The 22,991-nt window shown below is 53.0% G+C and overlaps 1 protein-coding gene across 8 annotated transcripts in view; it reads left to right on the top strand.

Annotated features, from left to right (window-relative positions):
• The window catches only part of myo9aa (myosin IXAa), a 111,794-nt gene that overhangs the window by 60,817 nt on the left and 27,986 nt on the right, over positions 1 to 22,991 (top strand). For 4 of the 8 annotated variants that reach the window (XM_049030209.1, XM_049030206.1, XM_049030211.1 and 1 more), the window contains exons 5-15: positions 594 to 693; positions 1,501 to 1,554; positions 4,836 to 4,936; positions 5,807 to 5,933; positions 8,831 to 8,920; positions 11,359 to 11,475; positions 12,595 to 12,729; positions 18,052 to 18,173; positions 19,456 to 19,597; positions 20,270 to 20,465; positions 22,225 to 22,344. In XM_049030209.1, coding sequence (XP_048886166.1) covers positions 594 to 693; positions 1,501 to 1,554; positions 4,836 to 4,936; positions 5,807 to 5,933; positions 8,831 to 8,920; positions 11,359 to 11,475; positions 12,595 to 12,729; positions 18,052 to 18,173; positions 19,456 to 19,597; positions 20,270 to 20,465; positions 22,225 to 22,344 — 1,304 coding nt within the window. The remainder of the gene's footprint in view (positions 1 to 593; positions 694 to 1,500; positions 1,555 to 4,835; positions 4,937 to 5,806; positions 5,934 to 8,830; positions 8,921 to 11,358; positions 11,476 to 12,594; positions 12,730 to 18,051; positions 18,174 to 19,455; positions 19,598 to 20,269; positions 20,466 to 22,224; positions 22,345 to 22,991) is intronic. The other 4 variants (XM_049030214.1, XM_049030210.1, XM_049030213.1 and 1 more) reach the window with 3 other exon arrangements.

The raw sequence follows: 22,991 nt of genomic DNA, 5'->3' as shown, positions 1-22,991 counted from the left end.
TGAATTAAATCTGCTTCACTCCACTGTTGACATTCAGTGACAGGCACTATGGTTACCTATGTGATGGCTTTGAGCAGAAACAGACGATGGATGCGAGATGCAATAAAATCGGCCCCCTTTTGGACCCGGCCTGCAAGTATTACGTGTCATGAAATCTGATGGTCAGACGGTTTCGGTTTTTTTTGAGTCAGTTTCCCAGAACCATTTATCCCACGTAGGGTTTCGGTGAACATCAGGAAGGGGGCACCTTGGCCAGGAAGCCAGTCTGCTGCAGGGCTGACATAGCAGCTCATGGTGACAGCAAGCTGATCTGCCTCTTTATGTTTGTGGGGGGAGGCTGGAAAACCCAGACTGATCTGACACATGCATGGGGAGTCCGTGCTCACAAAGACACGGAGGACAATATTAAAATAACTTCCTCCCCTCGCCTCTTAATTAAAATGAATGGCGCCGAAGTGCAGTGCGGCCGCCGTTTACGCTGTGCTGTACCTCCTGGCATCTTGATATTGTTCTCACCATGGAGACTTTATTCCCGGAAGGGCTCCTTCTTCGAGAGCCGAGCTCCTTAACAGTGTGACGCGTGTCTCCTGCAGGAACTACCACGTGTTTTACTACTTGCTGGCAGGAGCGAGTGATGAAGAGAGGCTCATGTTCCACCTGCAAAAGCCAGAGGAGTACCACTACCTCAACCAGGTGGGTGCACAGCCACACTGGCACGCTCACTGGATTACAGTGCTGGCACCCACAGCAGAGGGCACTGCAGTTTATACAAAAAGTTGCTTCTGTGGTAGTCCGTGTCGAACTTGGGCTGTTTTTGTGAACTCTGTGTTCAGATAACATGTGAGAATATATCTGTCTATGATGTATAATGTGCTCTTTCTGTAATCTCTGCTTGTACTTGTAATTTGTCCCGGGAATCTGCCTTTTTAATCTGCAGTAGCTCTACGCTCCTGCTCACAGAGGCTTTTGGGAGGCAGGTATGCTGCTCTCCCACCTTGCAAACAGGAAAACGGAAATGGGGGCCATTGTTCTGCAGCCCTAGGAGCTTCTGCTTGATTGTAAACTGAGGCGCATCCCCCACACTCCACCCACACACCCCCCACACTCCACCCACACACCCCCGACACACCCCCCACACTCCACACCCACTCCAGCATAATGATTTACAGTGGCCCCATGTGACCCCGCCTGACGTGCAGGCTGACCACGTGACACCAGGCGCAGCCTTAATGACGTTTAGATCTGAGGAAGACCTCATGAGATCATTCTGCCATGTGTAATTTCACCGTCCATCCTGAATGTGACTTGGCTTATTGTTCTCCTTCATTTGAGTCTTGCCATGAAGGTAGTCTCACCCCCCTGTATTGAGCTTGTGAGGCGTGGACGCGTGCAGGACCAGGCTGACTGGCTGTCTGTCTGTATTCTCATTGTCCCCCCCTCAGCGTGCAGAAAGCCTGCTGTGTTTGGGATGTTACCTAACCCCATCTGCCTTATTTACAGATGACACAGAAAGGCCACACGTCGCATTGGGGAAATCACTGTGAGAGTGAAGCGGTCAGTATGTCTGCTCTTTGTGTCAGTGCCGGAGTAGCCCTGCCTTCACCCCCCCCACCCCCCCCACGCTGGGCTTCTGGGATTCTCACCTCACACCTGGACCTGCCCCCCACCCCCAGACCTGCCCCCCACCCCCGGACCTGCCCCCACCCCGCTTCCCTTTGGTTCTGTGATTATTGCTTTCATTTTTGATTCGGGTTGTGTACACCTGCCGCAGTCCTCAGGCCTTCTGCTCCCCCACCCCATTACGACCTCCTCGATTTGACACTGCCTCACATCACACTGCCACCTAGCTGCCGTTTCAATGAGCTGCAGCCCCTGTGACTCTCTGGATACGGGTCGCATCCTCCATTCAGCTGCAGGCGATCGGTCAAAGCCCAGATAACTGCAGTGATAAGGCCTCTTTGCATCGACTTCGTGTAGGTACCCGGGGCCTGCAAAAGGCCCCCTTTCTCCTGGTGCTCCTGAACCCTCCCCCCAGAGACCCATTCATGTCTGTTGCTAAGCACTAGGCTGCGGCCCCTGACCCGGACTGCCTCACTAGGGAGGCTTGGCTGCGCGCTAACCCAGCTAACATTCCCACTGGAGCTGTATAGATGTGCCATCAAAGCCCAGTCAGGTCGCAGTTTCCTGAGGCAAATGACCAAGCAGGATAGGCACCATCCGCTAGGGCCGTCTACTTTTGCTGTCTGTGGGGATGCGAAATGCCCACGCCTGAGTGCTGCATGCTAGGAATGGGGTGCTGCCCCAGGACCTCTCTGTGCTCTGCTCGGTGGTGGATTCCTGATCCGCTGCCTGTCGGGGAGGGCTGGGGGAGAGCCGGGGAGGGCTGGCAAGGGACGGGGAGGACTGGCAAGGGACGGGGAGTACCAGGGAGGGTAAGTTAGCCCGCTGGCGTCCTGAGCCTTCTGGGAATCACGCCGTCCTTCCTGTCAGTGTTCCTGGAGGAAAACGACGAGCGAGCGGTGAATGTAGCATCTGTGACCTTTTTTTTCATTTTGTCTTTATACCAGTAGGGTATCAGTACCAAGTGGAAGCAAAGGTTTTCCTGCATAAGTGTGGTGAAATGCATGAATGTTCGCTGCAAAATAGTCGAATTAGAGCCTTTGTAAGTCTTGCTTATGAATCGCATGCCAGTAAATGAAACCCATAAGTATGGAATTACAACACAGAATGAGAAACTGGCTTTCCTGTGATGGAAAGCAGCAGAAACTACAGGGATGTTAACTGCTAAAACAAAAATCCAGGTCCTCTTCCCCACTTATTCCTTTACACCTCCTTGCAAGACAATAATAAATCGAGTGACCCGGAGCCATATTTGGTTTCCATCCGTTGTCGCTTCTTAGCTGCTCCATTTTATGGCAGGTTAGCTGGTTTGGGCTTTTTCAGAAACGGGCACTTTGCTCCTTATGAAACCAGAACATTCTGGCAGTGATTCGTGCAGCCGTAAGTTCTGTGGTTTGCAGCTCATCGCACCCTGTGTTCTTCACCGTTCCGTTGTCATTCTGGTGTCTGTGGATGACTTTGTTGTACCACGGATCATCCCCTGCAGCACGGAATTATTCTACACTACCTGACCCTATTGACTCCAACTGTTTCAGAGTATGGCTGATTGTCTGCAATGAGTGCTGTAGCCCATCATTTTTACCCGGGAGGTTGTTGGCTCAAGTCCCAGATTATCGTAGGCTTAGGGAAGGTGAAATGTCAAATTGAGTTATGTGGGGAGCAGCATTAGTCTTTTTGTGGTGCTTCAGTAAAATCTTAACTTTTCTTAACTTTTTCTTCTGACCTTTTTGGGGGTCTGATTCAGGTTTCAGTTTCCCATTTGAGGAAAAGCTCTCTGATCATGTAGATGTGCTAAAACGTAGCAGACAGTCCTTAGAGTTTAGCCACGTGCCTGCGTGCGTGCCTGCGTGCGTGCGTGTGTGCGCTTGCATGTGTGCGTGCGTGCGTGTATGCGCTTGCATGTGTGCATGTGTGCCTGCGTGCCTGCGTGCGTGCCTGCGTGCGTGCGTGTGTGCGCTTGCATGTGTGCGCTTGCATGTGTGCGTGCGTGCGTGCGTGTGCGCGCTTGCATGTGTGTGTGTGTGTGTGTGCGTGCGTGTGTGTGTGCGCTTGCATGTGTGCGTGCGTGTGTGCGCTTGCATGTGTGCGTGCGTGTGTGCGCTTGCATGTGTGCGTGCGTGCGTGTGTGTGTGTGCGCGCTTGCATGTGTGTGTGTGTGTGTGTGTGGGGCATGTTTATGTTTTTGTAATCATTACATTGTCGAGACCCAATTTCCCCACAGTTTCCCCACAGTGTCATAAAAACCTGCAGTGTCTTACCTTGCTGGGACATTTTTTCGGCCCCCACATGAATAACCTCAACTTTATAAACATCTGCAATTAAAAAACTAACACTGCCAAAACGGTTTGGTTACTTATGGTTAAGGTTATGGCTGGTTAGGAGTTAATTATGTCATAGTTGGGATTATGGTTCTGCCATTGAAATGAATGGAGAGTCCCCACAAAGACATGAATGAATATGTGGACTGTGCATGTGACTGCATGTATGTGTGCATGAGTGTGCAGACGTGTGTATGTCAGACAAATGGAAAAAGTGGGAAAAAAAATCTTCCCAGAGATAATTGCAGTGGGGAGATTCCCACAAACCAGATTTTTTTACTCAGTTTTTATTAAAAGAAATAAGATCTTTTTTGTTTTATGCATTTTGCTGTGTTTCCGTGTTTGAGTTTCAGTTGGGGTGGAATTCAGGAATATTAATTGCATCACTGGTTTTTGGAAAACAGGATTCTCTCCAATAACCAGCTTCTGTTCTGCTGAATTTATCTTGATGAATTTTCCATTCTTCATTAAGTATTATTTTTAACACTAGCTATAAAGGGTGAGAGTGTAATACATTAGCTGTGTTCTCTTTGCTTTGTATTAGTGAATAGGCCTTGTATGTTTTTTCCATGCTCTTAATAGACTGGAGGAGTCCATTCTGTCTGAATCTGTAAAGTATCTAAGAAAAAATACTTTATTGACCAAGCTGAAAGCTTGCTTTCCAGAAGGCGGTCTCCTCCCTGCTCCATTAGGTCAGCTCTCTTAGTGCTTGAGCTTTCAGAAAATTAGACAATGAGGCCCCAGGGCTTGGCCCATAACCCTGCTCTCCCTTTAAATCGAGGAGCAGGAGCTCCACGAGGGGCTCCCTGCTTGTGGGAGGAGTCTCCCTGCTTGTGGGAGGAGTCACTGACTAACCAGGCACCTCCACTAATGGCGGATTTTTGCGGTTTGTCCCAGCAGGACTGCTTCACGGTGGAAGGAGAGGACCTGAAGCATGACTTCGAGCGGCTGCAGCTGGCAATGGAGTTGGTGGGCTTCCTACCCACCACACGTAAACAGTAAGCCTGGTCCTCGACGGCGGGACGTGGTGGGCTTCCTGCCCGCTGTGTGTAGACCGTAAGCCTGGTCCACGACGGCGGGACGGGGTCGGCTTCCTGCCCGCTGTGTGTAGACCGTAAGCCTGGTCCACGACGGCGGGACGGGGTCGGCTTCCTGCCCGCTGTGTGTAGACCGTAAGCCTGGTCCACGACGGCGGGACGGGGTCGGCTTCCTGCCCGCTGTGTGTAGACCGTAAGCCTGGTCCACGAAGGCGGGACGGGGTCGGCTTCCTGCCCGCTGTGTGTAGACCGTAAGCCTGGTCCACGAAGGCGGGACGGGGTCGGCTTCCTGCCCGCTGTGTGTAGACCGTAAGCCTGGTCCACGATGGCGGGACGGGGTCGGCTTCCTGCCTGCTGTGTGTAGACCGTAAGCCTGGTCCACGACGGCGGGACGGGGTCGGCTTCCTGCCTGCTGTGTGTAGACCGTAAGCCTGGTCCTCGACGGCGGGACGGGGTCGGCTTCCTGCCCGCCGTGTGTAGACCGTAAGCCTGGTCCACGACGGCGGGACGGGGTCGGCTTCCTGCCCGCCGTGTGTAGACCGTAAGCCTGGTCCACGACGGCGGGACGGGGTCGGCTTCCTGCCCGCTGTGTGTAGACCGTAAGCCTGGTCCTCGACGGCGGGACGGGGTCGGCTTCCTGCCCTCCACCCGTACACAATAAGCTTGGTCCACGATGGCAGCCTAGTGATGTGGATTTCCCACTTCATGGTTGGCTCCGTTTGTGTGACACTGCGTCAATCAGACCCAGGCCTGCCTTCACCACGTATAACGGGTCGGTAAAAGCTTTTTAATGCTCATGCAACTGGCTCATGTTCTCTTCTCCATTTGCAGGATCTTTTCTCTGTTGTCCGCTATCCTTCACTTGGGGAATATCCGCTATAAGAAGAAGACATATCGGGATGACTCCATTGACATCTGCAACCTGGACGTCCTGCCCATTGTGTCCCAGCTGCTCGAGGTGAGCCGTCCCTGTTCCAGACCCGTGTGGGAGCATCTGCATTAGGCCCATTAGTCATTTTGAATCATTTGAATAATTTCCTAGCTGTTGTGGCCAGCTGTGAACACGCAGCTCCGCTTTTAGGAGCCTGCGTCTGTTAGCCCTGCTGATGTAACCTAAGAGGCAGGCGGGCTGTGAGTCGGGGACGTGCACCAGATGTGCCTTTGGTCTCTGCATGGTGTGGGGGAGGGGCAGCCCTCTTTGTGGATTGACAGGGCATCTGCAGTCTCCGGCACCCAGTCCCCCTCCAACCCAAATTCTCACTGCTGTTCTCCAGCCCGCCCTCACCCCGAGAGGAAGTTCTCCGTTCTAAACTGTTTAATACGATCCTTTTCAGCTAAGACTCCATTAAAAGTTTTATTGTAACCGTCTGATTTGCCACATACTAAAAGGAATGCCTTCCCAGAGAAAGTTTTCCTTTTCAGAATGTCAGATGGGAAAAACAAGACTTCAGAGGAGCCTTTGTACAAATTCTTCTGTTTTTCTCAATGAAATAATAAAGAGGCTTCCTGTAAGGCCCCGGTGCTGAATTCTGTGCAGGGATGTGAGCCTCTTAATCCCACGTGATGTAATGTGTGTCGCTGATGTTCCGTGTAGAGAGACCCGCATGCCACCAGCCCATAGGCTGGAGGTAACGTTAAGCGTGACCTGGAGTGCAGGTCCATTCTAGATGGGAGCGGTGGCCGTGGTCCAGGCGGGGAACGTCTTTACCGCATCGCCTCCCCCCAGGGGTCCCAGGCCACAAAAGCGAGCGCTTCACCCGCGTACCCAACATGCCCCGGTGCTCGGGCACGCAGAGGTGTCAAGATGCCGTCACCGCCTGCTCGGACTGTAAATCTTTACCATCGTTAAAAATAATTGAGACGCTGTATTCTGCCTTACTGTTGATGGTAAAAAAACAAAACATAGCAAGACTGACTCGAAGTTTAGGAGGAGCTCAGCTGCTGAAATGGGTTTCAGATGGTGCATAAGGAGAGGAGTGCGTTCACACTGCATTCCCAGTCAGCCTGTTGGGGGGTGGCACAGTGGCGTTCCGGGCTGCGGCCTCCTGTCTGTGTAAGTGTGTCATGTCTCTGCTGCTGTCAGAAGGGCTCATTGGGGAAGCAGGTGCATTCGGTGTTAAAAAGCAGCTTTGCAGGAACGCGAAGGACGGCCAGAGAGGCATACGGCAGTGTGCAGAAATAACCAGACCCTGGCATAGTGGGGAAAGTCAAAATTCCAGCATGGATATTTATGAATCAGCAAATCAGGGTGCAGTAGAGCAGTGTGCCAGAACTCTGGCTAGGTCGGGGGGGCCTTGATGGTGCTTATCTTTGTGCAGCTCTCCGGGGGGGGCCGTGTGATTAACACGTGCCTGTGCCATGGAGACGCACTTCCCATATGTGTTAGTGTTTGGGTGCCGGTACGCACTATTGGTTTGGGGTTCAGGCTCCCTGCAGCTCACCTCACCACTTCATCACTGTAATTAGCCCGTTTCTCTTTGTTCCAGCTGATCTGCTAATTAAATTAGCCACAGTAGGTCAGCAAATGATAGGATCACACTTTGGCACATGGGACAGACAACCCTGTTTTCTTTAATTATGTGGAATAAATTTTTTGTGTGAGTCAAAGACTTGAAAAAATTGAGCTATGGGTGAGTTTGTGCTGCTAATATAGTCAGCTTTGATTTGAGCTTAATTCTTTCTCGGTTGTTCAAAACAAGTTTTTCAGAAGGAATGATTTTGATTCGAATTACATCCTGTTGCCAACTCCAAACCAAATAGTTTAATGTTGTAATCTGAAGCCGGATCCTCCCATGTGCTACCAGGACCTGGCTGGTGCTCACCTCAGTATGTGCTGTGCCCTCTGTGCCCTCTGCAGACTGGGTGTTGCCTGTTGGCACCATAAGAATCAAATGCAGCTGCTCTGTTTACACCCATGAAAATGTTTCCTTGATGGGAGATAATAGTTTGTAAAATAATTGCGACAATTTTGCTTCCCAAAGCTGTCAAGGATGTAACAGTGGAGGCTTCCCGAAAGGCGGAAGGCCATCTGTAACTTTTGTCACCTTGAGGACACGGTGTCCAGTCACCATCATGGCCCGTTATCGCTGGAATTCCGATCGCCTGCCTGTTTTGGGGGGGTGGTTTTGTATAAGTGTCAATCGCAGTTAAATGTCAAGTTGCACAAATCCTTTCTGGGGATGTGAAGCACTATTACATGGCCAGCATTTGTGTCAGGGAGCATCACTGGCATCGAGTGGAAACCAGTTAATTCTGTTCTCGGTAAAAGAACCTTTATTTGGGTCAACTCCAAGTATATAGCTTTGTTTTTCATGTGCCATGACCCACTTAAAGCCGCGTCAGAGTCTCAGGGGAGATACAGTATCCATGTTCACGTTTGCTGGGTCACATCCTGCCATTAGGTATCAGAATGGCTCCTCTCCTGTCTCTGTTGCTCATTCGCTGTAGCGTCCCACTCTCTCGTGTCACCCGTGTCCTCGAGTCTGCGGTTGCTGATGGTGACCTTCTTCATGACGCATTTCCCTCAGCTAGCAGATGTTTGCAACGCGAGCTGCCTGGGCCATGGGGCAGCGTCAGTAACCGAGAACACGTCTTTCTCACGGCCAGAAGCCATAGACATAACTAAACAATCTACGGGGTTAAAGTCTGAGCCCAAGAATCACAGAGTAACTGCTATTCTTCACCTCTGGATTGTCAGCAGGGCGTTTGCTCAGCACAGCAAGGAACGCGACCCCTCTCACTGCGAAGGTGGCTTTGAAGAACATGCCATCTAGTCCAAGCACAGGGTGCAGAGCTTGGGGCTTGTGACTGCAGCTCATCCTCTCTCATGAATTCACCAAGGTCTCTGCTTGACAGGTTAAAGAAGAGATGCTGTTTGAGGCCCTGACCACTCGGAAGACCGTGACGGTGGGCGAGAGGCTGATCGTGCCCTACAAGCTGGCTGAGGTACTGCTCGTCCTTCACCTCAGACACCCACAGGGCCGGAATCGGGGCGTTTGGGGAGCTGAGGCCTTCCCGCACTGCTGTGTCATGCCTCATGTCTGCATGGCCCTCAGGGACCCTCTGTGAGCCCTGCCAATGAGTCGTGGATGGGGAGACACCTCTTAAAACGTGGGATCGCTCCTGTGGGGGGGTGACGATTTTTTCTGGTACGCTGCAGCACAGTCTGTTGACCATCCTGTATTGTGACACAAGGACACACACCCCAGTTTGCAAAATATGATTCCTGAGTCGCAGCTGTGTCTCTCGGAAAGCTGTGTGTAGCACTTGTTGCTCCGCAAGCTGTAGGTGCCTCGCGTCGCTGAGATCATTCGCTCCATGGTCGTTTGTGCCAGGGACGCATCAGGTGAATAGCTGGAATGAGAATGTGCTGGTTCTGACAAGATTTTTTGCTACTGAGACGGGTGGGAAAAAATGGTGTAAGCTGATATGTCCCTTGGCTGTTTACCCTGTCCTGTTAGTAACAAACGCTTGATGTGTTAGTGTGTTAGCACCTTTGTATGTTAGAGGAATGAAGCAGTCATTTATTATGGAGGAGAAAAAGTAAAAATCAGAATCTGACCTTTTCATAAGGATGGGAAGGGAAGTAGACTTTGGGTTATGTAATATTTATACCATCCAGACATTATACCGCGGTAATATGGTATTTTGCCAGCATTTTCCAGAGCAACGATATTCCGATATCATGAAATCTTTTTTTTTTTTTACCTCAAATTACCATAACGGTGGCCAAGCCTAAAGTGAAGGGCAAGTCATGGCCTTCAGCAGGACACTCACTGAGTACTATAAGTAACCTAAGCGTAGGTCAGCTGGGGCTTACATAAGTAATCCTGATGGGAGCGGTGATGCACGTCTATGTGATCTGATGCTGAGTGCCGCTCATTCACTGATATATGACTGTAATCTCTCTCTGGCAGATTGTTTCACAATCTTCCCTTTTCTTTAGTCACATGGGCATACAGCGGCCCGCCTGATAGGCCACAACAGGCTGTGCTTGTCCGTATCGCCGTGCGAGTCTTGAATCGCCAGAACGTCTGGCATGGAACGATTCACGCTGATTTCCTGCGATGGGAGGGGTTCAGTAAACATGGAAAGGCTGGGGGGGAGAATGAATGGGAGTGGAATGCGCCTGTGTGCCTCTCGCTGCGATCTTCAGTCACTTGGTAGTGATGTTGTCATTTTGGTGAGGTCTGACCTGAGCCTGCCAAGCTTACTCCTCCGAAAAGGAGCCACATTCTCAGCCTTGTAAAACTCTGCTGTTCCTCCATTAGATTGTGTCCCGGCTACATGGCCCTCTGCTGGAGCGTGTCGGCGTGTTTGTATGCCAGGCCGGTTGACTAATAAGTAGCTTATCAGTGATTTATGGTTGCTGAAGTTGCCCAACCTGTTCTCATGATCATGATTGCGCCCCGGGCTTCTTCCTCCAAATCTCTGGCCCGCTGTGTTCTGCCGTCGGCTTTCCACTCCCAGCACCTCCGGCCTCAACTGCTGGCGATCCCCCTGAAGCATGCGCCACTGATCTGGAATGTTCATCCTGAGAGACGGGCTTCAAACCGGCACTGAAAGCTATGTGTGTGCATATATGTATCACAGGAATGTTCCCTGATTTTTGGTTGGGTCTGTTTCGTTTCCACGTGTATTCATGATGTGCAGTGGTGTCATGTCAGCCCGTAATACGCAAATAAAAGACAGACCTCAGGCACTTTTGCACCGTTAGACGCGAAAGGATGAAGGTGATGTCATTTCTGTGATTTCCCCGCCACCCCCTTCAGGCCTGCCACTGTTTTGCCAAAATAAGACGCCCCCTAATGAGAAAATGGCTGAAGTGCCATGAAGCTCAGCAGCGTTCAGGTTTTATGGTGTCTGACCTACGCAGTTTCGGGTTCCGTTTAAGACACGTACCTCTTATCTTTGTTGACTGAGCTCTTGGTCCATAATGCTCCTTTTATCCCCCATTATTTATATCGGTTTAGTATTATTTCTGGGGAACAGCTGAGACGCCTGGCTGGTCTGTCCCGTTTGTCCCGTCAATCCGTCCGGCTGATGATGTGATGGCGTGTCCGCCCGCAGTACACAGCCCACAGTCCCAGCAGGAGCCATGTGGCTCCTATGTGGTTTGGACGGCTCTGAAATTTTAAGGCGTGTGTGTGTGTCACTGTGGTGCTTCTTATGTGTGCACTCTGTGTAAAAGGAAACATTTTGGGAAATCTTTGGGTATTTGCACCTAGACCTGTGCCCAGCTGTTGCTTGTCTCTCTGATCCATCACAGTTGGAAAAAGTCTTAATTTTCCATGGACAGTAGGGGGTGTCGCACCGACGGCAGCCCAGATGAAAAGGTGAGGTTCAGTTGGCCTCCACTAACATGTTGCCCTTGTTGTTCTCAGGCTGGCACCGTGCGAGACTCGATGGCCAAATCCCTTTACAGTGCCCTGTTTGACTGGATCGTGTTCCGGATCAACCACGCCCTGCTCAACAACAAGGACCTGGAGGAGAGTGCCGAGGTGAGCTCATGAGGCAGGGTTTTGCTTTGGACTGCAGGACTGGTTTGGGGAAAGGGAGGGTGACCTCGCATCTAGGTGGAGCTCTCACCTTAACAACCTGTTCTAACCCCCCACCAGAACCAGGAAGTGTTCTCCCAGATGTGGTATTTCTGCAGGGGCATTCTGGGAAATCCACATGAACAGTGCTTTATTTTCTGGGCCATAAATGCCTGTGGTATTCCAAGTGGCGGAGCAGGGGTGTGATATATGGCACTGAGCTGGGGCCCCCTTAGGAGGACACTACGAGGGGCTACTCCTCCTCATGACCCTGATACTTTTATTTACCATTTGTGTAAGTATGAGGTGTACTGGATTTCTTTATTTTCCCATTTCCCATGGGACATGCGGCCATTCGGGTGAGAGAGAAGCTTGGGATCAGAGCAGTGACTCCTGAAGTGGTTTTTGGGCTTAAGGACCTTGCTCAAGGGACCACATGTGATCCTCCAGACATGGTCACAGAAGAGGCACCAGAGCCATTACGAATGTCATGAAATATGGATGGTACTACAGAGGGCGCAGAGGTGCATGCTGTGCAGCTGGACAGAAGCCGCATGCCTGGGGAGAAGTCAGGAATGATGTCTGAAATGCGCTTTCTGTGACTCAGCATCTACCTGCCTCTAGTCTTCTGTGACACAGATTTGAAAGCATTCAGCTCTGTCAGTCGCTCTGACGCCCACAGCCCATGGTGAGGCTGTAACAACCCTTTCCGGGGACTCTGTCATGCTCCAGCATGCATTGCTGCATTTAGGGTGCTAATTGGGGTTATGGCCCTCTGGGAATTGGCGGAACGTACTCGCTGGTCTGGGAATTGGCGGAGCGTACTCGCTGGTCTGGGAGTTGGCGGAGCGTACTCGCTGGTCTGGGAGTTGGCGGAGCGTACTCGCTGGTCTGGGAGTTGGCGGAGCGTACTCGCTGGTCCGGGAGTTGGCGGAGCGTACTCGCTGGTCCGGGAGTTGGCGGAGCGTACTTGCTGGTCTGTCTTTCCCCAGTGCTGTTACCCTTCCTCCGTGCCCCTGCACGTTCCAAATGTTCTGTTTTTTCTGTCTCTTCTAATTTACTCCCTACATCCTTCCCTCTAAGATCCTGTCCATTGGTGTGTTGGACATTTTTGGCTTTGAAGACTACGAGAGCAACAGCTTTGAGCAGTTCTGCATCAACTTCGCCAACGAGAGACTCCAGCACTACTTCAACCAGCACACTTTCAAGCTGGAGCAGGTGAGCGATCTCGCTGTCTGCCGCCGGAACGAGCGCTCTTGCCATTCACCATTGGTGGTGTCCGCACGCATGGACTGCAGCCTGCTATGTCCAGTTGGACACTTCCACTATCAGGTTAACTTACCGTTGGTGAGCTACATTCCCAGAAAAGCTGGAAGCAGAAATGAAAGGTTTACGATTTATTTTAAATTCTGGTCAACAAAGAAGAAAATGCATGAGGGTGATGAACTATGCTGTGTCCTCTTCCCAGTGCCGTGAATCATATCACATGTGACATGCATGCCTTTGCCTGCAGTGGGTGCTACAGATTCCAGACGGGTGCTGGGAGGGTAAAGCAGAGCAGGCTCCGCCCTGGGGGCCAGGGGCAGGACGTCCCCCTGTGTCGGCTGGAGCAGGCTCCGCCCTGGGGGCCAGGGGCAGGACGTCCCCCTGTGTCGGCTGGAGCAGGCTCCGCCCTGGGGGCCAGGGGCAAGACGTCCCCCTGTGACGGCTGGAGCAGGCTCCGCCCTGGGGGCCAGGGGCAGGACGTCCCCCTGTGTCGGCTGGAGCAGGCTCCGCCCTGGGGGCCAGGGGCAGGACGTCCCCCTGTGTCGGCTGGAGCAGGCTCCGCCCTGGGGGCCAGGGGCAGGACGTCCCCCTGTGTCGGCTGGAGCAGGCTCCGCCCTGGGGGCCAGGGGCAGGACGTCCCCCTGTGTCGGCTGGAGACCTGTGGCTGCAGGATGAGGGTCTTGATGCTTGAATTTCTGAATGATTAGATTTGATGAGAATTGAGACGTCTGGAGAATCCATTTGTGTCTGGCGCTTCCTTGACCCTCAAGCTACTGTGCCATTATTGGCTCTATGACACCTTCTGGGAGAATCGTACAGGCTTACGCTGGGATTAAAAATGAACATAGTGCAAAGGGTAACTGCATGATGTGTGACCTTGTCATTCCAGATCTGCAGACGGTGCACTGGCTTGTTGAAGTAGTTTCTCTAGGAAATGACTCTTCTGTGCTCCTTAAGAACTCTAAGAACTGTGAAGACTGACATAGCAGCCATGTAGTACAGTTCTGTAGCAGCAGGCTTTGTGATGATCAAATCCACCATCTGAAATCATTATCATCATGGCTTTTGCTAGAGATCTCTTGAAGATGGGGCTGTTCTCCTGTCTGGAGGGCGTTTGCTTTGCTCTTGGAAAGCTCTCTGGTCCCGTTGTCCTGAAAGATGGTGTCTGTGGAAAACGCAGCACCAGGTATTTGAAGTTCTGTGTTGCCATGCTGAGTGACAGTGTGGGGCTGGGAAGGGCTGCTTCATAGCAGCACTGCAGGCCGGGCTGCGTGCTGCTGTCGCCTCCCCCCCCCACAGCAGACTCTCTGTGTCAGGATCCCCCTTGTGTCGCACATGCTGTACTCTTACGGATCCCCCACTGGCGCTGGTACACGACTGAACTCATGGGAGCGTGATTTACAGTCAGCAGCTGTCAGCACACCTACGCCCTTTATTTTCCCTTTGATTTCATTACCATAGCGTCCAGTCATCCTGATATACGGAAGCCCTCGTGCAGGAGGAGGGAGGCACCGCGGCTCGATCAGCACGCCAGCCGCCGATCGGCGGAGTGAAGCTCATCTCGCGTGTCTGATTATCCCAGCCTGGCAGTTACCCAGTTACTAAATGCCTTGTATGTTTTCAAACGTGCGCTTGCTGGAGTGGCCATGTCGCACGTGGCAGTGTGTTGGAACGTCGCTCGCCTTTTGGTCACCGTCCTGGAGCTGAGAGCTTCCTTTCAGGGACCCAGCAGTGCTCCCTGTAAGATGCTCCTTCTGAGCATGCTCCGGGGCTCGTTCCCTTAGGACAGTGTCTGTTTTGGTTACTTCTAAGGTGTGATGCCGTAATTACCGAATTGCCGATACTGATCTGTGTGGGTTTCCATGGGCACAGAGAAGCACTTCTGCCATTGCAAGCTCGCTCCATTCTTTCACAGCATGATGGTAATGTTTCAGTAATGGCACACATCATCACCATACCCTAAGCCTGGATTTTGCAGAATTATGATGCGTGGGTTTTGTTATGTCAGCATCAGGGGGAAATCTGACATTTATCAGACGGTCCCTAGGCTACTGCCTCCCGTTACTTTCGGTTCTGCAATGGGACTGTGTCCATCCTAGGCATGATGTGCCGGTGTCAGTGGGCGGGACCCCGTGGCGGCCCACATGCCTGCCCTGTGTGCCGCCCGCCGCTCGTAAATGCAGCCCCGCCTCTTTGTACACTGGCTTTCCTTTTGCGGTTACACCCCCACGCTCTGCCCAGCCATCTACGGTATTGCTGTAAATTCTTTCATTTGCTTTTAGGCGGTTACTGGAGTTCATTTGTGCCCTCAGCCAGATGGCTGCTTCCTGAAGGAGAGGCGGCTGCTTGCAGATGAGATGCCCGGCGTCACTGCCGGTCACTGCCGATCACTGCTGGTCACTGCCGGTCACTGCCGGTCCCGCCGGCTCCGTTTGCGGCGTTTTGGTCTTATTGACATTGTATGCAGCAGTGAATCCCTATCACTATAAAGCTGAGAGCAGTACTCAGCAGTATATGTCACGTTTCAGGCCAGTACACGCTCTCTCCATTTAGCATTAATTAGTGTTAATTGGCGTTAATTAGCATGAATTGAGCATTGGCCACTCGGCTGTCTCCCTGTACACCTGCATACCCAGCCCTGCAGTGGGTCCCATCACCACAACGCTGCTTTCTGAAGTACTGAATTATCCAGGAAACTTTAGCATGGGTACAATCTCAGTCTTCTGTTTCACACTTAATAGAAATAAATGTGATTCCAGAACATTTATAAATGTGATTCCTTCGGTTGTTCAAAAGTGTGCAATTTATGGCAGCACACCATTTATCAAAAAGAGCATTTTTCTGATGAGCAAATTCCGTGATGTTTTACAATGTTTGCAAAAACACTACCACTAGACTTCAGGGACAAGCTGACATGCCCGTAACAGCGGCCTTAACCTCCTCCTGACTCGGGCTCTGCTCGAGGGGCAGCATGGAGTACGCCTTCTGCGCTTTCCCTGTGAGCTTTCACTGGAGGAGCAAAGATCAGACCCCTCGTGGCCAGCGATCCATTTCAACACTGGAAAGTATGTGTCATGCTGGCCCACACACACCCTGAGCTCAGCCATGTTTCCTCGGCCTCAGCCACCCCACGCTTTTCCCGCAGCCATCTAGAGTTGGCTGCATGTCATCAGTGTGTTGCATCGTTCCAGATCCACACAGGATACCGATGAGCTTTGGAAGCTCAGCAGCACTGCAGTTCTTAACACGCTTGCTCAGCATGCCTGCCGCCTATGGTCGCTTTGCACACAGAAATATTTTTTGTGTTTGTTCTCCTTCGCATGCACAGACCATGACTCCATTATGTCAGGCCTCAGAACCCCCTTTAGCCTGTCTTCTCATCTCTCAGCATCTGTACTGATGGACCCTGAATTTATCTGATTCGATTATGTGTATCTTTTGAGGAAAGAGCAGGCGTCCCTAATTTCTTCAGTTCTGCTGATATTGTTGGGCTAGCGAACCCTAGAGGCATCCTTCTGGATCCTGTGTGTCCTCCCTTCCATGTAACCTCCTGCTGCTTTTCAGTTTTCGGCCAGTGGACTGTCAATCAGAATGCTCTGCAAGTGCTACAGTGGGTATTTCTCAGCGAGTTTCACATCCCATGGCGCCCTTTCACGTCCCACGTGCAGTGTGGAGAGCAAGCGTGTGACGCATGCCCTCTCACATCCCGCATGCAGTGTGGAGAGCAAGCGTGTGACGCGTGCCCTCTCACATCCCGCGTGCAGTGTGGAGAGCCAGCGTGTGGCGCGCGTCCTCTCACGTCCCGCGGTGCAGTGTGGAGAGCCAGCGTGTGGCACACGTCCTCTCACGTCCCGCGTGCAGTGTGGAGAGCCAGCGTGTGGCGTGCAAGCGTGTGATGCATGCCCTCTCACATCCCGCGTGCAGTGTGGAGAGCCAGTGTGTGGCACACGTCCTCTCACGTCCCGCGTGCAGTGTGGAGAGCCAGCGTGTGGCGCGCGTCCTCTCACGTCCCGCGTGCAGTGTGGAGAGCCAGCGTGTGGCGCGCGTCCTCTCACATCCCGCGTGCAGTGGGGAGAGCCAGCGTGTGGCGCGCGTCCTCTCACATCCCGCGTGCAGTGTGGAGAGCCAGCGTGTGGCGCGCGTCCTCTCACATCCCGCGTGCAGTGTGGAGAGCCAGCGTGTGGCGCGCGTCCTCTCACATCCCGCGTGCAGTGTGGAGAGCCAGCGTGTGGCGCGCGTCCTCTCACATCCCGCGTGCAGTGTGGAGAGCCAGCGTGAGGCGCGCGTCCTCTCACATCCCGCGTGCAGTGTGGAGAGCCAGCGTGTGGCGCGCGTCCTCTCACATCCCGCGTGCAGTGTGGAGAGCCAGAGTGTGGCGCGCGTCCTCTCACATCCCGCGTGCAGTGTGGAGAGCTAGCGTGTGGCGCGCGTCCTCTCACATCCCGCGTGCAGTGTGGAGAGCCAGCGTGTGGCGCACGTCCTCTCACATCCCGCGTGCAGTGTGGAGAGCCAGCGTGTGGCGCGCGTCCTCTCACATCCCGCGTGCAGTGTGGAGAGCCAGCAGTGTCCGAGGCCCCCAGAGCGTGGCAAGTTGACTAAAGGCGGAGCCCCTGCTTTGTGCATGTAGCAAAAGGCGTTTCCCTGGCCTGAGTGCCAGCTTCGGGTATTTTTAGAGCCCATTTGTAAGCGGGCTGTTATGGCACCCCAGTCGGCACTGGGTCGCAGGCGGGTCGCCGTGCCTGATTACTGTTTTCATTCCAGTCTCTGGGTGGGACTGACATGGAAACCTTATTAGCTTCTTCTAGGATCTGTGTACCAGCGAGGCTTCCATACTAATCTCTGTGTGGGGGAAGTGAGATAAAAAATAGTAACATTATCTAGTTGTTCCAGATGGATTTTTACTTCTGTTGAAAAGAGCAGGAAGGGGAGAAATCGTCTCACTGGTATGTTACTGAGGTTTGTATTCTCTGCATCCCCCACCTTTAAAGGATAAAATAGCCACTGGAAACTGAGTGGATTGTTCCACACTTGGCAGTGTTTTGCTCTTCAGATGTTGTTTTGGTATGAATCCAGTAATACATGGCGCCTGGGGAAGGAGGCGACCCGCAGTAGTGGGCTGTGATGTCACATGCTAATGGGCCCTTGGACCGTAGAGGGCATCCTTAGAAGGCTTACATCACCCACAGTGGCTGTCTCCCCCAGTGCAAAGGGCACGGGAGATGCGGGCACATGGGCGTTCCTGCAGACAGGTGTCATCCTCTCTGTCCCCTGCAGGAGGAGTACCGGTCCGAGGGCATCGCCTGGCACCACATCGACTACATCGACAACACGGGCTGCATCAGCCTCATCAGCAAGAAGCCCACGGCCTTGTTCCACCTGCTGGATGAAGAGAGCAAGTGAGTGTGCAGAAGCTTCCCTGGGCGTCCCCCACGTCAGCCCCCTTCCCTGGGCGTCCCCCACGTCAGCCCCCTTCCCTGGGCGTCCCCCACGTCAGCCCCCTTCCCTGGGCGTCCCCCACGTCAGCCCCCTTCCCTGGGCGTCCCCCACGTCAGCCCCCTTCCCTGGGCGTCCCCCACGTCAGCCCCCTTCCCTGGGCGTCCCCCACGTCAGCCCCCTTCCCTGGGCGTCCCCCACGTCAGCCCCCTTCCCTGGGCATCCCCCACGTCAGCCCCCTTCCCTGGGCGTCCCCCTGGGCATCCCCCACGTCAGCCCCCTTCCCTGGGCGTCCCCCACGTCAGCCCCCTTCCCTGGGCGTCCCCCACGTCAGCCCCCTTCCCTGGGCGTCCCCCACGTCAGCCCCCTTCCCTGGGCGTCCCCCACGTCAGCCCCCTTCCCTGGGCGTCCCCCACGTCAGCCTCCTTCCCTGGGTGTCCCCCTGGGCGTCCCCCAATTCAGCCCCCTTCCCTGGGCGTCCCCCTGGGCATCCCCCACGTCAGCCCCCTTCCCTGGGCATCCCCCACGTCAGCCCCCTTCCCTGGGCGTCCCCCTGGGCGTCATGGTAATTAAGTCTTCTGCACTTGTACTGGTTGACCTTGGCTAACTTGGGGGCCCCCTTGAGGCAGGAATGAGCATGGCTGCCTCGGCTTACTCTGATTATATGACAGATTGGCAAATGTGTCCTTTAACAGGCTGTTCACCAAAAGAGAACATCCTTCCTTTGCGACTTTAAATATTTCCCAAACACCTAACAATTCAGTGGCTCCCTTGTTAATGTATTTTTGCAAATAGATTTGAGCACAGTTGAGCTCAGGTTGCTAAAGACATGCGTTTTGAAGAGTGTTCTTATGCACTTTTAAAACCTTTATTTGGTGTTAAAGTTTCGGGGCTCTCAAGACGCGTCTGGGTCCAATAACCTGTTGTCTGGGCTGTTTGCATGAAGAAAAAGGTCAGAAAGGCTCTGTATACTTTAGTGACATTTATTTCTGCACATAAAAGGTGATGTATAGGCTTATTAATTGCTCTGTAATTCAGGCACACGGCCTTTAAAGCGGAATAGGAAGCTGGTTGGGTCTCAGGCCCGGTAACGTGTGGCGACATTCCAGCATAGAGCGGGGAGAATGAGCAGTATGGCGTCAGACATCGTAAACACGCCTCTGGGCTTTGTACAGCTCTCCTCATGAGTAACGACCACAGTGGGTCTGTAACCTGATACCTGCCTGACCCCTCCCCCCCCCCCAGCTTCCCCCAGGCCACCAATCAGACCCTGCTGGACAAATTCAAGAGGCAGCATGAGGGCAACAGCTACATCGAGTTCCCGGCTGTCATGGAGCCCGCTTTCATCATCAGGCACTATGCTGGGAAGGTCAAGTATGGCGTGAAGGTGCGTGCAGGGCGTCTGCGATGCCACCGAGCGGAGTGCAGGGAAGCTTTGGCGCCCCCTACAGGCCATGTGGCCTGGTTATCTGCCCGCCTGGCTTCTGCCGTCTTTCACGCTTGTGTTCGCGTGCCACCACTCTGTTTTGTCTCTCCTCAGTTTCATAAATACCACATCATTTATTTTAATAGCCTGTTAATTCCTCAGTTATTACTCACCTCTTTTGCTTTTTTCCACATCGCTGCCATGTTCCAATAAGCAAATTATCCAAAAATTATTTAAAAAAACAGGGTTGGGCGAAATGTACTTAGTGACATTTACTGTAATCCTTTGATTATGATTGCAGTTCTGTGGACTGAAGCATAACTGTCGTTTTAGGATTTTTTTTATATGTGTGTTTACAGATTCAGGGCAGCCTTAATAAATAAAGCATTTCTCATGCCAAATAGTGAGTCTTTGATGGAAAGGCCTGATGGTATTTTACGCCCCCCGCGCCCTCCTTACGTCCCCCGCGCCCTCCTTACGCCCCCCGCGCCCTCCTTGCGCCCCCCGCGCCCTCCTTACGCCCCCCGCGCCCTCCTTACGCCCCCCGCGCCCTCCTTGCGCCCCCCGCGCCCTCCTTGCGCCCCCAGGCCCTCCTTACGCCCTCTTTATGCTTTCACTCCGCATTGCCCACAGGACTTCAGGGAGAAGAACACAGACCACATGCGGCCTGACATTGTGGCCCTGCTGAAGAGCAGCAGAAATGCCTTCATCTGTGGCCTCATGGGTATTGACCCAGTAGCCACGTTCCGCTGGGCCGTGCTGCGCGCCTACTTCCGTGCTGTGGTAGCCTTCCGGGAGGCGGGCCGCAGGTTCACGGGGAAGAAGCCTGGTGAGTGTTGCCGAGCGCCCACACACCTTTGGGGGGGTGGGGGGGTGGGGGGGGTGTTGGCTTTGTTACTGAGCAGCCAGCGAAACTCAAACTTAAATCTTTTTTTTTTGACTGCGTACAGCATTGACTGACTCCTGAGCTCTGCGTTGTTTAATCTGCTCCCACGGCCCTGTCCGGGCGGCCCTGTCCCGCGGCCCTGTCCGGGCGGCCCTGTCCCGCGGCCCTGTCCGGGCGGCCCTGTCCGGGCGGCCCTGTCCCGCGGCCCTGTCCGGGCGCCTAGGCTCTTCGCAGCTACGTTCTTTCGGAAAGGCTAGCGCTGCTACATGGAGAGGTTTAAGGGCAGCGCCATGTGCTGTCCGTGTGCATGGTGCCTGACTGAACAAAGACAATATCATTTGCTTTTCTCCCTATAGATCCACACCCTCTGCCCACTTTTCACAGACCGACATGCTGCCTGATGATACTTTGTACTTGTATTTCATTCAGCTTACTTACTTACTGTCTTAGTGCTGCAGCAAAATGCTCTCTTCAAGGATATGATCACCACCATATGTGGTTCCCCAGCCACTGAGCCACTGTGCCACTGAGCCAGCGATTGAAACAAAAAGCAGCATCGCAACCGAATAGAGGGCTTTTTATACACATGGAAGTTTATATACAGGACGCATTCAGGAGAAAATGTCCTTTGCAAAACCAGTAGAAGGATTATTCCCACCATACAATACCAGTTTGCCTAATTCTCCTTCCAATCAGATTGTTCTTTCTTTGGATGTGATTCACTTCACGCTTTGACATGAGCTGTCCACAGCACCGCAGCGAGTGTGTTGTCTGTGTGTGTGCGTGTGCATAAGCCTATCTGTACACGGCTGTGTGTTCGGACCCAGTCTCGGCGGCTGTCGAGACGAGCCGCTCCGCTCCGCTCCGCTGACTCCACTTGCCTGCCTCAAAATCCCGCAGAACTTCTGTAAGCCTCCTAAAGATGCCCCTCCCCAGCAGACGACAGCTTCTTCGGGGGCCTTTGTAGCCGCATGTTGTCTCTTCTCCTTGAGCTCCCCAAAGCATCGGGTCGTTTCGGCCTCTCGTCTGCCCTGTGTGGCGTCTGGGCCTCTGAATGTAGCTGCAGAGATGGCAAAACATCCATCTGTCTCTAGCCGTCCAAAGGTCATTGCTGGAATGTATGTTTTAAAAGCAGATGTTTGTATTGTACAGAATAGCACGTGTCACAGATGCATTCATGTTCACATGTGAGGCGTTTTTTAAATGTGAAAACTATGCTGGTGTGATGATTCGCTTGGCCAAAATGAGCAGTGGCCTGTACTGCGAAGTGGGGTTACTTGCGTATCGGGGTAACTTGTCGGATTTAAGGTAGCCTGGGCAAAATGTAAGTGAACGTATATGAAGTCCATTTAAACTGTGGTACCTTAAGTCCCGATAAGCCAGTAACCCTGCTTCATAGCACAGGCCACAGGTGTGTCAGACGAATGAGCAGAGGCAAGACAAACTGTCTGGTGAAATCAGAGCACGATCAGTCAGGCATAATGTCAGGTGAACTGTAATGAATGGGTAGGTTTAAGCCAGGCCGGCAGTGTAATAGGTGAACATAACTGTTTCCTGTATGCCTTACACATATTTCCCTTATAGAATGCTCTGTTGTTCCTCTCTGTATAATCTCTCTCTCCTCTCTCTCTCTCTCTCTCTCTCTCTCTCGTTTTTCTTATTTTGTTTCTCTGTTGTTTATTTCTTTTTTTGCTTTCCAAAGGGCATGATGATGCTGCTCCATGTGCAGTTTTGAAAAGTGTGGATAGTTTTAGCTTTCTGCAGCACCCTGTGCATCAGAGGAGCTTAGCCATTCTGCAGAGGTGCAAAGAGGAGAAGTACAGTAAGGCTGAAGTCCCACAATCCCTCACTGCTCTCTGCACGCACCCGGGTAAAAGGGCGAGGGCTCCGACTGACTGCATCCCCCCCGATCCCGCTCCCAGACCCAGCACACACTCCCCCCGCCCCACGTTCTCCAGGCTCCGGATGAGAAACACAGCCCCTGACTCGGTACTGCCCGCTGGCTTTTTGTGGGTGACTGTCTGGCCAGAAGCCACGGGTATGCCGGCCCTTTAAACGTCCTTCAAAGCTGGGGGGCTCGCATCTAAGAGTGGCGAGCTCCAACCGTGGGCACTTTGCGCTGAATTGGCTGTGTTCTTGCAAAACATCTCTGATACCCCACATTGATCCCAATTCGTTATACCACCCCACCCCCCCATCAATCTGGGCATCCCAGGGGTGATTTAGTGTGGATGGTAGCCGGCTTCCACGCCCCCATACCTTCCATCGCTCACCCCAACACGCTGCTGTCTGCGTGAGAGCGGCCGCCCTGCATGCCACACGGACACCCCGCTGGCTGCACCTATTCCCCCCCCCCCCCCGCCACTAACCCCACTCATCGCATGTCGGGCCATGCTGCATGCCACTGGTCGCATGTGACGATGCGCTGGCCTCGTCTACAGTCCTGTGCATGGAGTTAGTAGTCGTCTG

Source organism: Brienomyrus brachyistius, chromosome 11 (assembly GCF_023856365.1).
Source record: "Brienomyrus brachyistius isolate T26 chromosome 11, BBRACH_0.4, whole genome shotgun sequence".
Classification (NCBI taxonomy): Eukaryota; Metazoa; Chordata; class Actinopteri; order Osteoglossiformes; family Mormyridae; genus Brienomyrus; species Brienomyrus brachyistius.
Note: the sequence above shows the minus strand (reverse complement) of the source record. Positions and strands in the feature narration are given on the sequence as shown.